We start from the raw sequence: 15246 nt of genomic DNA, 5'->3' as shown, positions 1-15246 counted from the left end.
TATCAGTGAATGTACTATGTGTAGTGGAATGAATACCTGCATGCATGTCCGAAGGAACAGGCACTGAGGCAACTACAACCGTTACGAAACATAATAAATGTATTCTCAGTTGCGAATATGGATCTACAGCCTGCACGTGTACATTGTAACCGCTCTTTAGAGAGTGGTTATTCAGAAACGAATATTAGATTAAATTCTGTAATAGGAAATGACCTAAGAGCCAAAAAACGGTAGTAGTAGTTCGAAGTAATAGTTAAAATGTTTACAAAGAGCAGATACTCGAAATAGAGTAACGCAAAGTAGTACAAAGGGAATCCAAGGAAGACATAACAGAGCTGTGTTTTGTTTTGAACGTAATGTATAAACCAATGCGCAGCAGTGTTAGGTCTCTTAAGTTTTTGTTTTCAGTGGTGGCGATTGTATTTGCACTTCCTCCGTGGTAGTCGGAATTTTGGGATTAGAAGCCGAACTAAATCGCATTCTTAGAACTGGATTAGACATTGGAGTGGTGGAAAATAGATTATTTTGGGATAAATTCAGAGACGGAGTCAATTAGAGGTGACTTGGTGTACGAACATTCATATTCAAGTGAATGGTGATTGTACGTGTTAAACGAAACACTACGATCGTATACTTACGATTGTGAAGAGATTTACTGACAATACGGAAACTTTTATGTTGAATTAGGTCTTTATTCGCTGTATGTGAATTAGTAAATAGTATTGGGACCTGCCGACGCAGTGGCCGAGCGGTTCTAGGCGCTTCCGTCCGGAAGCGCGCTGCTGCTGCGATTGCAGGTTCGAATCCTGCCTCGGGCATTGATGTCTTTAGGTTAGTTAGGTTCAAGTATTTCTAATTCTAGGGGACTGATGACCTCAGATGTTAAGTCCCATAGTGCTTAGAGCCATTTGAAGTATTGAGACCGAAAACAGTTTAGACCTTATCACACTAGTATCTTTTCCGCTCGTTGTCAAGGTGATTCTGCTAATAAACGAGAAGTGAAAAATGGTGCCCGTTAAAAGATTAAACTTGTGCTGAACAGACATTGAAAGGATTCAAACTCATAATTAATATCGTTTCGTTAGAATTGAGATGCTTAGACATTGTAAGGCCCTGATACATATTTATCGGACATTAGTGGCAAATGACAATTTCATGGGAAAGCATATCTTTGGTGATAGTTACACGAAGGAATGTAGTACTGACTGACTGTTATCATACCGAAACAATACACACTTGGATCAACTCTCCTTTCATTAATCCCCCGGTGCCATCTCTCATTAATTTAAGAAATTAGTTCTTTCAATAAAACGGAAATATACGTTACATTCCCAGTGTTTACTGAAGTCCATAATCAGATAGCACACAGACAATAATATCTGAACATTCAAGGGTTATTGAAGGGAGCTGATACACCTTTTTGCAAACAGACTTAATATGATTCAACAAATGCATACAGACTGCTAAAGTAACTAAATCAAATTAATCGCGAAAACAAATCGGTAAAAAGAGATTGCAACTCAATTGATTTCATACTCCATAGCGAAAAGAAAACTGTCTTTGGTTCCGTCGTGGTTAAAAGTGTATGAAATATCTCTTGAAAAACACGATCAATTTTCAAGTGCTAGTTCACAAGGCTAGATTCACAACGTGATTCAGAGATGTGTCGTGGTTAAAAGTGTATGAAATATCTCTTGAAAAACACGATCAATTTTCAAGTGCTAGTTCACAAGACTAGATTCACAACGTGATTCAGAGATGTGTTATGCCCGACCCACACGGCAGGGAATGGTTGTTAACTAGCCGGGACAATAAATACACAAACTTTCGAGATCGGCTCCGCTGCCTGGGAGGGGACGGGGGGGGGGGGGGGGGGGGGGGAGACTGCGAAGCGATAGCTGTGCAGTCGTGACGACGGTGGGTGTACGGGGGTATAACATCCATTATGTATGTTCCCGTACAGGGGAAACTTGGATTACTGTCCGAAGATACCTTGCATTGTAATTCGGAAAAACACAGGCACTGCAATATTGTATTTATCCTCCAACATTGGTCAAGGGACTTTCAAGGAAAAAGTCTCCTGTACGGGAATATACCTGTACACAATGTGTGTACGAGTACGGGTTGTAGACACATGGTTGATGAATGGAAGTTTGGGTCTGATTGTGAGTCATATTCGGGTAGCCAAATGGTAAGGTGACCACACCGATAAGAAAGGAATCCGGGTCTGAGTGTCAGTTCGGTACAAATTTTCATTGTCGTCATTCCATAATACAGGTGATGGTTGTCCATATTGGCAGCTGCGAATACATTTCTTGTAGAATTATATGTGTACCTGTCAACACACAAAACTTCTGCGCCAAAGAAATTAAGTTAGGGATAGGAACGCTCTGGTCACATTGGAGTCTCCAGATGAAGAAGACTGCCACACAAAAGATGTGGACCATAAGATGGCACAGGATGCTGCTAACACTGCATTTCGTGTGGGAAGTTGAAGCATTTAAAAGGAACAGAGAGGGTGCAAATGGAGAAGTTATTACGAGAATTTCGAATTCTGTTTTTCCCACAACGACTATTACCTTGGATGGCAGCGCAGAATTCTGACAATCAGTTAGACACATTACTGAATGCCACAGTCACTGCAACTGGTTTTTGGGGGAATACATAGGTCAACGATTGACTGGTGAGATAACAGCACCGCATTTTCAGCGTCATGGGGACACTATGAATATAAAAAGATGCCTTTTGGATTTAAAAATGTCCAGCGCTTTTTAGACAAGGTTCGGAAAGGATTAAAACTGCATCAGTGTTTGATGCATTCGACGACATAACCATCTTTTCAAGGGATTTGAAATGACATAGGCAGCGATTAAGCGAAGTATTTAAGGAATTAAAGGCTGCTCAATGAACACTGAGTACAGAAAAATGTCACTTTACCTTGGAAGAGGTGAGTTACGTAGGCCATGTCATCAGTAAGAATGGTGTAAAGACTGATCTGAGATTACTAAGTGCGGTCTAGGATTTTCCAGTACCTGAAACAACTATGGGACTGCATTCTTTTTTCAGTATCATAGATTAAAACAGGAAGACTGTAAGGGAATTTTCGTACATACCACGACAGTTGTTAAGAAAGTGTGCGAAGTTTGTGTTATCGGAAGAATGCCAGGTAGTATTTGCAGAGCTGAAAGAAGTATTAACGCCAAGTCTTTCAAAAGGACTTTATATTATCAAGCGATGCATCCTAAATCAGGAGATATATGGTAGGAACATATGGTTCATCCTGCGTTGAGATAGTTAAATTGGGAGGAAATAAATTACATCACAACAGAGGGTGTTCCGAGCTTGGTATATGGAAGAACATATATTCAGTGTTATCTATATGATAGGAAATTTTTGGTGGTTATAAAACATGCTGCTCTGAAGTGGTCACTATGTTTGAAGTATCTATCCATTAGGTTGATGAGATGGGCATGGAAACTCAGTGAACTTGAGTACAAATTAATTGAAAAAATAGGAGAGATGAAAGGAAATGTGAACGGACTGAACAGAAAAGCAACAGCAAGACAGACACTAATTAGGTCAGGATCTTTAGGAATGGCATGCAGCACAGAACGCCGATGAAGAATGTTGGTTGGTTGGTTGTTTTGGGGAAGGAGACCAGACAGCGTGGTCATCGGTCTCATCGGATTAGGGAAGGATGGGGAAGGAAGTCGGCCGTGCCCTTTCAGAGGAACCATCCCGGCATTTGCCTGGAAAGATTTAGGGAAATCACGGAAAACCTAAATCAGGATGGCCGGACGCGGGATTGAACCGTCGTCCTCCCGAATGCGAGTCCAGTGTCTAACCACTGCGCCACCTCGCTCGGTGATGAAGAATGTAATCAGTTTGGAAGACAGCAGCAGTTCAGTGTGCATGATGGTTTGTTGGGTAGTGAGACGAAACTGCATCTACGAGAGGTAGTGCCAGCACAGTTAAAGGAGGAAGTGCAAAATACTCATGGAGAGGAAGGAGAGATGATGTCAATCAGTATGTGAGGATTTGTATTACTAGTGCACCGTGTGAATCAAAAATTGTGTTCCTACGAATATTACCAGAGGCAACAAAACCGTTTAGTTTTATTGGGGTAGACGTCTTACGACCGCACAGCTGAACACCAGCAGTTAATCCTTATGTACTAACCATAATAGATCACTGTTTTTATGCATGAATGTGGTGCCGATGCCAGAGCAGCAAATCATTGGAGCCACACAAGTATTAGGTAATTGGTGGTTGTTGAAGTTTGAAGTACTGGAGATAATAGTTATGGATCGAGGGACAAATTTCATATCACACCTGAAGAAGGACTCGTGTGGATTATTGAGAGTAAAAGAAGTTAAGATGAATCCAATTCATTCTCAAACTAAAGCAAGAATGGACCGATTTCATCGGATGATTAGAAAAAATGCTTAGTTATTATGTGAACGAACATCATTCGGATTCGAACAAAAATATTTCCATTGTTGTAAGTATGTACAATTTCAAAGTACACACTAGCACAGAATTGTCGGCATTCTAGGTTGTGCAGTGGAAGAAAATGCCATCACAGTTTGACATGATTAGGCAGGACGGTAGAAGTTGCGAATCAGTCTGAAAATTTTGCTAAAAATTGAAAGAAGTAAAGAACAAAGTAGAACGAGCAAATACCAGAGCACTGGAGAAACAGGAAGAATCAGTGAAGCGAGTGGGTACATTACCACAATATAAAGTGGACCAGTGGCTAATGCTATCTAGTCCATAGATGCAGAAGGGGAAAACGAAGAAATTTGTGACATACTACCAGCGTTCATGTAAAGTAATAGAGACTATGTCGCCAGTTAATGTAAAATTACAGTAACCAACAAGGTAAGCAACTGAGCATGCTGGGCGTCTGAGAACATTCAAGGGAGCTCCAGAAGAGACACCACGAGACATGAAAATAAAGTCAAAGAAAGAAGCAAAGAAGAGGTAGTAAAAGGGTACACGAGAGGAAGGAGAACCTCAGGTATTTGAAACGCGATACACGTTAAGGCCGAAAAAGGAATTGCCATGTATTTCGTTTTATGATTTTAGGATATTCTGTTTCCCTTTTGTGGTATCAAGATTTCTTTGTTTACTAAATTGACTCCTATAACATTATGCGTTTGTGTGGGGTAGAATTTAACCGTATTGTGATGAGCTGTGATCTTGAGAGACAGTATTCTTCCAGGGGAAGGGGAGATGGCGATAGTCCCTGTCCTCACATTGCTGTATTGAGAAGCCAAAGAAAAAAGAAGAATGTTTGCTTGGGCAGTGCTGTAACTCTTCGCTGAGTGTGGAGTAGAGGCATTCGACAATTATCACCGGTGCGGAGGACTCATGTTTCCTAGACAACAGGATGTAGTATTGTCGAGTCACAAATGCTCGACGAGTCTGCTATTTAATGTGTGGAGTTGCGGAATGTGGTGTGGAGGCTCGAAAAGACGTTTTCAAATGTGCAGAAGTTGTGAAGTAAAAACGAAGTACCTGGGGATATCGCAGAACAGCACACGAAGTTACTCGAGCATACCCACGGTTGACGGAACATATGCAGGAATTGATCAGATTAGTATCACATGAACCCAGGAGGGCGGAAAGAGGATGGACTGATGCAGGTGGTAGGATATCGAATATTGTATTTGGAACAATGGACACGAAAGATGTAAGAAAATCAAATAGAACAGCAGAAGCCCAATGAGAGATCGACCAGTTGAATAAGGTAACAGTGGCGTGGCACACTAGTAGTCATAAGTCCGGAGGGTGGCCTACTTTATATAACACACTTGCTTAGGCAGCTAACTAAGTTGTGGACTATGCTATAAACTCGCCCGACAGGCTAACCTTTCGGGCTAACGCAACGTTTCCCGAGTGGTAAGGCGTGCCGGTGCCCAGCACGAATCCGGCCGGCAGATTACTGTCGAGGTCCGGTGTGCCAGCCAGTTTGTGGATGGTTTTTAAGGCGGTTTTCCATCTGCCTCGGCGAATGGGGGCTGGTTCCCCTTATTCCGCCTCAGTTACACCATGCCGGCGATTGCTGCGAGAACACTGTCTCCACGCACGCGTACTCCATAATCACTCCATCACGCAAACATTGGGATTACACTCGTCTGGAATGAGTCTTTCCCGGAGGGGGGGGGGGGGGGGGGGCACTGGGGGCCGAACCGCACAATAACCTTAGGTGCGTAGGTGCGGTGTGGGGCGGAGGTGAGATGAGTGAACTGCTGTAGCCTGTTGTGGGGTTGTGTACCACTGAGGGCTACGGCGGGAACGAATCCTCTCCGTCGTTCCTATGTCCCCAGTTTAATACATACATACATACATGCTAGAAAATCAGCTACTACCCTGAAACGGGATTTGGAATCAGTACAAATAAGAAAGCAGACACTATGCGTAAAGGGAACGCTATAACGCTTGCTGCAATGTCTAGGGAATACAAGGGTAGAACAGATAAACTCTACAGGGAGCCATCCATCAGGCGCCGCATGAGCATCTGAACAATGCTTATGGAGATTGAGGAAGGTTCAAAAGGAATTGCAGCCATAATTACGACTGGTAACGGAACCGAATAGACAGAACTTGCCATATTACAATCATAATGCACCAGTACATGTGTCCACATGACTGCACATAGAAATAGGGGTACCAATACCAGGCAAGCATGCGATATTCAAATGTTACACAGTGCCCATCTAACTGTTGAAGTTGGTAGCGATTCGAAAACTTATGCAAGTAAGGGAAGAAGGAGTGCTGTTAGTGGGAGAAGACGATCATCCACACTTGGTGATATCCTAAGGAAAGATTTCGCAATGCCAAAGTCGTAGCATCACCTTATTTCCGGTGCAGAAAGTTATGACGGGGAGCAGTTGTTCAGAGATAAAGTCGAGGGGCTCCGTTTCAGAAGGAGATAACTCAGCCTAACTGTGGTTCCAGAGGGCAGTACAACATTGATGGTACTCGCTTTATGACGCTGAAGTGGTAGCCGCTAGTTGGTAAAATGGAGAGGAACTCATGGAGATAATACATTTAGTACTGGGGAAGAGTGGGCTGCTAATTAACGGGACTTAATGTGATGGGACCTGTGTTCCATTTTCCAGCCACCATGACAAGGTATGGTCTGTTGAATGTGACATAGCCACAGATATTCTGGTCAAACGAACCCTTGGAAATTCTATCCACGCAGAACCTTACATTATTCAACCACTCTTGGGAACTGAGCCTTTCTTTAAGTCATATGGCAGCCACATAGGAGGGAAGATTACGACCGAGAAATTGTATCAGCATGTGAAAAACTATCGGGATGAAAGACGTCGAGTGACATTGGCCTTGGGCATAGCAAATCGAAGCACCGTAGTGACTCTAATTTTGTTTCGCCTAATCTTCACGCATCTGAGACGACAACCCTGACAGAAAGGAAATCCAAGGGCAATTCGAGTTCCTATGGATTGGATTCCTTGAGCTAAGGATGGAGAGTAGATGTTTAGATTCAGTTCTAACATAATAATTACAGAGTATTTAAGAGGAATTGAGTCAGTGTACTACTACATTAACGATAAGGCGATTTCAGTCGAGAACTGGACCAAACTGAGACCCAAGGGGTTGGGTCTTCTCCATCAAGGAAGGCAATGTAAGTCCACTGTCTAAGTTATAAGGAAACAAAAATAATAATAAGATTTAAGTTAGCCACAGCAAGGATTGTAATAGTTGCCACGAGCTGGAATCTGCCCATGTGGTGATATGTAATACAGTATTTACAGAGAGGCAAGCGATCTGCACAGCGAAGACAGCCGACCGTAGCCGAAAACAAGATAGCCCAGCAATAGCAGCCCGAATGGGAGAGACAATGTCACCACACCAGGGCTGGTCTCTGTTAGGACTAGTCGCGAGCTTTAATGAAACAAATGTGCTGTAGAGAGGTATAAATAGTGCCATATTGTGTGGCAGGGGAGATTCGTCACTGACTCGTCATCCAATAGTCTTCTCCGTATCGCCGTCGAGTTTCTCAGCACAGCCTCATGTCTGGGGCCGCGCCGATTCGTGGGACGATGGAGCATCGGCAGCAGCAGCCGAGGGTTTCAGTCCAGGCTGCATCCGCCACCTTCAACGCTAAGTTCCTAGCGGCACAAGGGCCAGTGGATCCCATCGGGAGGGGCCGTCGCCTTCACTGAGAGAAACAGTGCACTGCTGACTCAAGGTCGTGGCCTTGTAGGCCGTCAGATACCAGCCGGCCTTCCGTCAGCGTTGGTGGGCGCTGACAAAGCATTCCGATTCGACACAGCCGCCCATACGTCACCGCTGCCCATACGTTTCCGAATACCGACTCACTGAACCATAAGGCAATATGTACTGAAGATAATAAAGACATTGTCTGTTGTCAGCAATGTTTGACTGGAACACTTGGACCACAGCACTCTCAACCAGACCGCTCGTAAGGAAACGTAGAGCATGTTTAAAATGGGACCATCCACGCTACAACATACGTGTGCTGCATCACAGAAACTTTCACAGGATTTCATTAAACTCAGTAATAAAAGATCTGGAAACTGACTACATTAATCACTTTCAGAAACACATTGAATGCAGTTTCAGTCACAGTGGAAAGCAGGTAAGATGCTAGGATACGAACCACCAAGTATACAACACAATACTTACAATACAAAAATATAAAATGACAGAAAGCTGCTTCAATTTCTTCAATGTTCCTGTTAATTTAAGGTTGAATAACAAGTAAACTATTTTTATTCTATTGTAGCAGCTAATATTTGGTTAGTTATTAACGCAGTTTCTGTTTACAGAATCAGTTACAGTTAACCTAAAGTATTTTTGTATTACTGTATAAATCTAACTTCTGAAGGGTCATGAGTGTATGTGTAAATCTACACGAAAGTAATTGAAAGAACTTCTTTTATTTTTTAATTCCATTTTTGCACTTTCTTTAAATTTAATCCCTCTTGCACACGCTCATCTCATATTTCATTATGGACGCTAAAGGTCTCGATTCCGTACTCGCAGATATCCCTGTCATTGTCATCGTCATCAATATCATCAGTAGCTACATTCAAACAAATGGTACTTCCATCGTTATGTTGAAAGTCTCGATTTTAATGCTTATCATTTATATGTTCAGTCATTAATCAACTACACTCGCTTATCAGAAAAAGGAGAAAGGCAACAGGGCTTTCATCTAAGTGATTGTGGCCTCACACAAGGATAGAATCGAAGAACAAGCATATTACATGGAGAAACTTTTCATATGTTCATGTTTTTAAAAAATAAAATCACTGAAATGCTATACAGAACATTCAACCAATCTCATTTGAAAAGTTCTACATATTTTGAGCTGAGTTCGTTATGGTGTGTTTGGAATCCACAACAATGTAACATCGGCTCTAATTATTGCTACTGTACTCTGGCCAAGTATGATTTGAATCAGAATCTTGATTTGGAGATGATGATTCATCAACTACCCTAGCTCGTTACGGCCATAGTGTCTAGTAAACAATAGCTGATGTATTTTTCCCACTCCTCCTGGCGTCATTTATGACGAAGTACACTGACAAAAAAAAGCCGCAACACCAAATAATAGTTAATGTACAGTAATGAAAATTTTGAGATACATTTGTCTAACTAACATACTGAAGTGGTTAACTCACATGTTAATGTAAGCGTGAGATAAGCCATTGCACTGTGATGTGCTGGAACATTAATCACAGGTGCAACCACCACAGCGTTGTGTGCAAGCACGCAAACGCTCACGCATTGTGTTGTACACGTGACGATTGTCAGTCTGTGGGATGAAGTTCCATGCCGGTTCCACGTGGTCAAGCAATACAGGGACGGTAAGTGCGGTTAGTCCATGCTACTCGAGTTGTCGTCCAATACTTTCCCATATGTGCTCAAATGAAGACAGATCTGGGAATTTTCCAGGTTAAGGCAACATGTCGACTCTCTGTAGAGGATGTTGGGTTACAACAGCGGTATGTGAGCCAGCGTTATCCCAGTGGAAAACACCCCTTCAAATGCTGTTCATGAATGGCAGCACAACAGGTCGAATCACCAGATTGACATACAAATTTGCAGTCAAGGTGTGTGAGATAATCATGAGAGTGCTCCTACTGTCATACGAAATCGCACGTCAGATCACAACTCCAGGTATAGGTCCAGTGTGTCTAGCACCCAGGAGGGTTGGTTTCAGGCCCTCATCAGACCGTCTTCCCAGCAACACACGTCCACTACTACCACCGAGGCAGAACCAGCTTTCATCAGGAAACACAACGTACGTTCAACCCACCCTCCAATGAGCTCTCGCTTGATACCACTCAAGTCGCAAATGGCCGTGGTGTGGTGGTGTGGGGTCAATGGAATGCACGCTACAGGGCGTCTGATTCAGAGCTGTCCTTGAAGTAACCGATTTGCCACAGTTCATTTTGCCACAGTGGTGCCAACTGCTGCTCAGGTTGCTGCTGCAGATACGTTTCAATTCACGAGAACCATACGCAAAACACGATGGTCAATCGTCTAGGTAACGCCACGTGGCCGACGAGAGCCCGGTGTTCTTGCAACCTCACATTTCCATGACCACCGTTGTCTGCCAAGTCTTTCTCCCATATCGCAGAAGAAACATGCAGTCTCTCGGAACCGAATAACACGACCTCTTTCACACTCAGTGAGGTGTTGATAATGGCATTTTTGTCGCTTAATGGCACTCATGCTAACATGAAATCACCACGTACAGTTTAGAAGGTAACTAACGCTCACGGTCGTTACAGTGTGTATTCAAAGCAAATTTGAACTGCATACTCATAGTGACGCTACCACAGCCAATCTTATGCGACAGTCGAGAAATCTGGATGGACATCAATTTCAGGTGTAGAAACATGCCAACCAAGTTTCGTTTACGTAGCACATCTCTTTCATGGTATTGTGATTTTCTTTCTGTCAGTGTAGTTCGCTGGGGAACAGCGGATGTCAGTGTCCAAGGGGCACAATATTTCGTCAAGTGACCATCTTACCACCATCTTCTCGTGGTGTAATCTTCAGGCATTGACTGCTCTATAGCCATCATGTACGATGGGGTGTGAAAAAATTACCAGAACTATTCATTTACTGGGAAATACTGTTCACCTTTATTCAAATTCCTTTACAGACGTTCAGAGTAGTCTTCCTCGGACAAAATCCAAAGATTCCAGCATTCAGTCCAATGTTCAACGCACTCCCTAAAGCCCCTTTCTGATAGTCTATGGAGTACATCCGAAATTTGGTTGTTTAGCTTTCGATCAATCCGAAAATAAAGATCCCAAAGCTCTTTTTTCACTCCAGAAAATAGATGGAATTCAAACCGGGCTAGGTGCAGTGAATTACGTTGATGTGGCATCACCTCCGTGCCTAGTTCAGTGACTGTTTCTTGAGTGCTGATAGGGCAATGAGTTAGTACGTTACCCTGATATAGGATCCATCCCATCTGAGCAACATGTGGTCTTCTGGTTGCAGTTTTCCTCCTTAATGACCCCTTCAAGATGTCAGAATCGTAAATCGCAGTAACAATAAGATGCTCATCCACCACATGATTGTACACAATGCCCTTTTTTATGGAAGAAGGCAAGATGCGTAACAGTTCCTGCACTTGGTTGACGTTTGGCCTTTCAGGATCTTGGGCATGAAGGATATTTCCATTGGGCACTGTCCTGTTTTGTCTCTGTGTCACAATGATGAAACCAGAATTTTTCACATATGATGGCTTTGTCGAAAAAATCTCGTGCTCGGTAAAGCCTTCCCATCAGTTACTGACACGCCATTGCACTGTAAGTGTTCTGTTCGTGACTTATCATAAGAGGCACCTACTTTGCTCCTACTTTTCTATACCCGAGAACATTTCGTACAATGTCTTCAGCTGATCCGTAGGACATATTCGTAATCCCTGCAATCTTTGTGAACGATTAACAGCGGTTTTCCCGCAACGTGACATCAGATGTTCTGGCATTGGTTTCAGTCTTCGAAGTTGACGTCCTTCTGGGATGTGGAGCATCCGCAAGATCATTTTCACCATCCTTTGAAAACTTGTATTTTCTCCATGGTTTACTCTTTGCACGCTTGCTGCAACATTTCAACTGTTTGTGATTGAGTTTTGTCAAGAAGAATGGAAAATATCTACATGACGCGCGCTGCTGGAATTTGTGATCCATGTTGAGTACGATAAACACGCCCGTACGCTTCCCCTGTTTCCCTCCAGCTTCGTACTGCCAGGCGACTGACAAGTATGGATTACGTTACTGAAGGTCAGACCTCTCAGGTACTCCCAACACCAATCTCAAGGGCGAGCGCATTTAAAAAAAAAAAAAAAAAAAAAAAAAAAAAAAAAACAGCCCCTCGTACAAGTCATTCTTTATCCGTAGTAAGGTCTTTTCTCTGTAATTAAAATAATCTCGCATAAGGAGGGAGTTTTAGTCAACATAACCCACAGGTACGTAATTACTGCAGTATGAATATGGTGCCGGCCGGAGTGGCCGAGCGGTTCAACGCGCTTCAGTCTGGAACCGCGTGACCGCTACGGTCGCAGGTTCGAATCCTGCCTCGGGCATGGATGTGTGTAATGTCCTTAGGTTAGTTAGGTTTAAGTAGTTCTAAGTTCTAGGGGACTGATGACCTCAGATGTTAAGTCCCATAGTGCTCAGAGCCATTTAAACCATTTTTATGAATTTGGTATAGATTTTCATAGGATAACACTTCGTATTTCTGTCTGTGCAGTATTAGTGAAGTTATTTCAGAGTTTCTAAATGAGTGAACTGCAGTAAATGTGTTCTGGTGTCCACAGGTACCACTATATCAACATCATCTTCTTCTGTTGTGACTGGTTGGCCATGAGCAACAGTTGCTATAACCCGTTCATCTACGGAATTTACAATGTAAGTCTATTAACACATAATTAGTTAGACCAGAGTTCAAACGTTAATTATATTGTGGTATGAAAATTTATAACCGATTATATTGTCATACGGCAATTTCTAAGCAAATATCCATTTTTATCACGTAAATTTTGTAGCTATTACGAATGTATTACACTTTACTCAATTTACAGTGAGACATTGTTAATATTTATAGTCACGATAAGAAATAAGATTGATAATATGTAAATATTAAAGTGGAAAATGGTAAAAAGTTCGTTTCTGTATTTTCATTAGTATCGCTTCACTTGGTCTGCTTCTTAATTTCTCTGTTTTGTCTCTCTTGTTTGTGGCGTTCAGTGGTGTCACATTTATGCTAACTCTCGATTGAGCACATTTACTTCTGTGACCGAAATATCAGTTTTCATTGTCCCACTGTTTTGATTTATCTTATTGAGTGATAGAGAAAAATTGCTGGGCATTTTTCTACGATAAAAAGTGTTTTCGGCTAATACAGTAAATGGGTTGTACAGAAACGGGATGTGGGACATTTTAAACTTACTGGACTACCGACAGCTAATGCAAATAAGCGCTCTGATGTTTTCTTTTACAGTAAATTGTGTAGGGTCGCCACCCAACGAACTTGGGAATAAATTAATTAACAAATTATTAATTTGTTGCGTAGTAAGCATTAAGATGACAGTACTCTCATCAAATTAAAACTGACATTAATTTACTTATAAGCGTGATCATACTGAATGAAAGCAGTTAGTTAAATTAAAACATAATTCTTATTAGCCTACTCAAAATTCAGAATTTGGGCCTGCAAGAATATTGCGCTTTGGTAATGACATGTTTGATGTTCTAAGATCAATTTCGGAAGGGGTGGCTGCGTTGGTGGAGACTCATGAAGCATAAACACAATTTATTATAAGCAAAAACACAAGTTAAATACTAGACAATAAACAGGTTGTAGTAACGCTTGCCGTTGCCTGAGTAAAATTTAACACTGTATCAAATGATTGTTTGCTGACGGACCAAATGAAGGGGTAGGTATGTGAAAATTCTGGGAAGATGATAGGATAAATGCACGTACTTACACAAGATCTATACTAAAGAACAAAGAGCTCAAGACACATTACGCCTTCACCAAAGAGTCAGGGAAAGAGATTCGTGCCTTCCGTAGTAGTAATCTTTCGGCAAATGCAGTTGCTTTAAATATCATCACGTAAATAAAACCGATGCAAGGTGGGGAGGACCACGTGGATCTTATATTTAAAAAAAGGTAGCACATTTACCAGGTGCCTTAATATTTTCACAAAACGGCGTCGCGCAAAGAGAGATAAAGTGTACTGCAAGAAATTTATCCCTCGATGGATACAGAGAGCAGAGAGTTGAACTGACTCGTCCAAGCACCTAGTTCAGACTAACAAAGCAAGCACGATAACAATTTGAAATTTCACACGCGAAAATACACTAAACTCCATTAATTACACAGAACATTCAACACAACATAAATTCACTCAAGGGAACACGATTGATTACCGCTGAACAACACAGAAGGCAAGTTCGCGCCATATGCTGAGAAGTATAAAGGCAAATTTATCAATTCACAGGTGAAACCAAAAGAATTCAAACTGCAGTAATAAATACAAACATTCACACGAGAATGTAAACATTCACGCCTACACACTTAGGAAAATGTAATGTAACGTAATGTCAGCGGCACTAGGCAGGAAGCCTTTGCACACTAGAAGTTCTGATAGCGCAAAGGAAGTACCAGAAGACACTTATTAAAATTGGTAAATTGCACCATGGCCTATCCTGCGTAAACTGTGGGTCATACAATGTACCTATCGTTGTAATAAAAGGTGAACTATACTACTTCAGCTAGCCTGAACTCTTACACATCTCACCCGAAGCTCAGTCTTAAGCTACGGCCAACACTCACCGACTGCCCAGCGTCAAGTGCTTAAGCAGCCCAGAGAACAACGAATCTCCACAGGTAGTCAGAACAGACCAAAGGGGTTGCTTCCGGTACCAACCTACCCACTGTGGATATAGACAACTTAGAAGGCACAAACCTATTTGCTTTGACTGAACACCCAAAGTTGGCCAGACCGGCCACAGCAGATAACGAGTTCCATACTGCTAGCTACCAACGGAAACACGAAAAATACATTCACATGCACCTTCACACAGACGGTAATGAGGAGGATGGAAATGTAGGAGCATAAAATATATTCAATTTTAATCTAACTGGGGGCTTGCAAGTGAAAAATTAGGTACTTTTAGTTATAGCGAAGCAGTACACAAAGACCTTTCTACAGTAGCT

General features: G+C 42.1%; 1 protein-coding gene across 3 annotated transcripts in view; it reads left to right on the top strand.

Moving 5' to 3' along the window:
* The window catches only part of LOC124545370 (prolactin-releasing peptide receptor-like), an 835248-nt gene that overhangs the window by 779036 nt on the left and 40966 nt on the right, over positions 1 to 15246 (top strand). For all 3 annotated transcript variants that reach the window (XR_006967612.1, XM_047124280.1, XM_047124281.1), the window contains one exon: positions 12842 to 12932. Coding sequence is in view for 2 of the 3 variants with exons in the window: in XM_047124280.1 (XP_046980236.1) it covers positions 12842 to 12932 (91 nt within the window). In the remaining variant the exon portion in view is untranslated. The remainder of the gene's footprint in view (positions 1 to 12841; positions 12933 to 15246) is intronic.

This window comes from Schistocerca americana, chromosome 8 (assembly GCF_021461395.2).
Source record: "Schistocerca americana isolate TAMUIC-IGC-003095 chromosome 8, iqSchAmer2.1, whole genome shotgun sequence".
In the NCBI taxonomy this organism is placed as follows: domain Eukaryota; kingdom Metazoa; phylum Arthropoda; class Insecta; order Orthoptera; family Acrididae; genus Schistocerca; species Schistocerca americana.
This window is presented reverse-complemented; position numbering and strand designations above follow the sequence as displayed.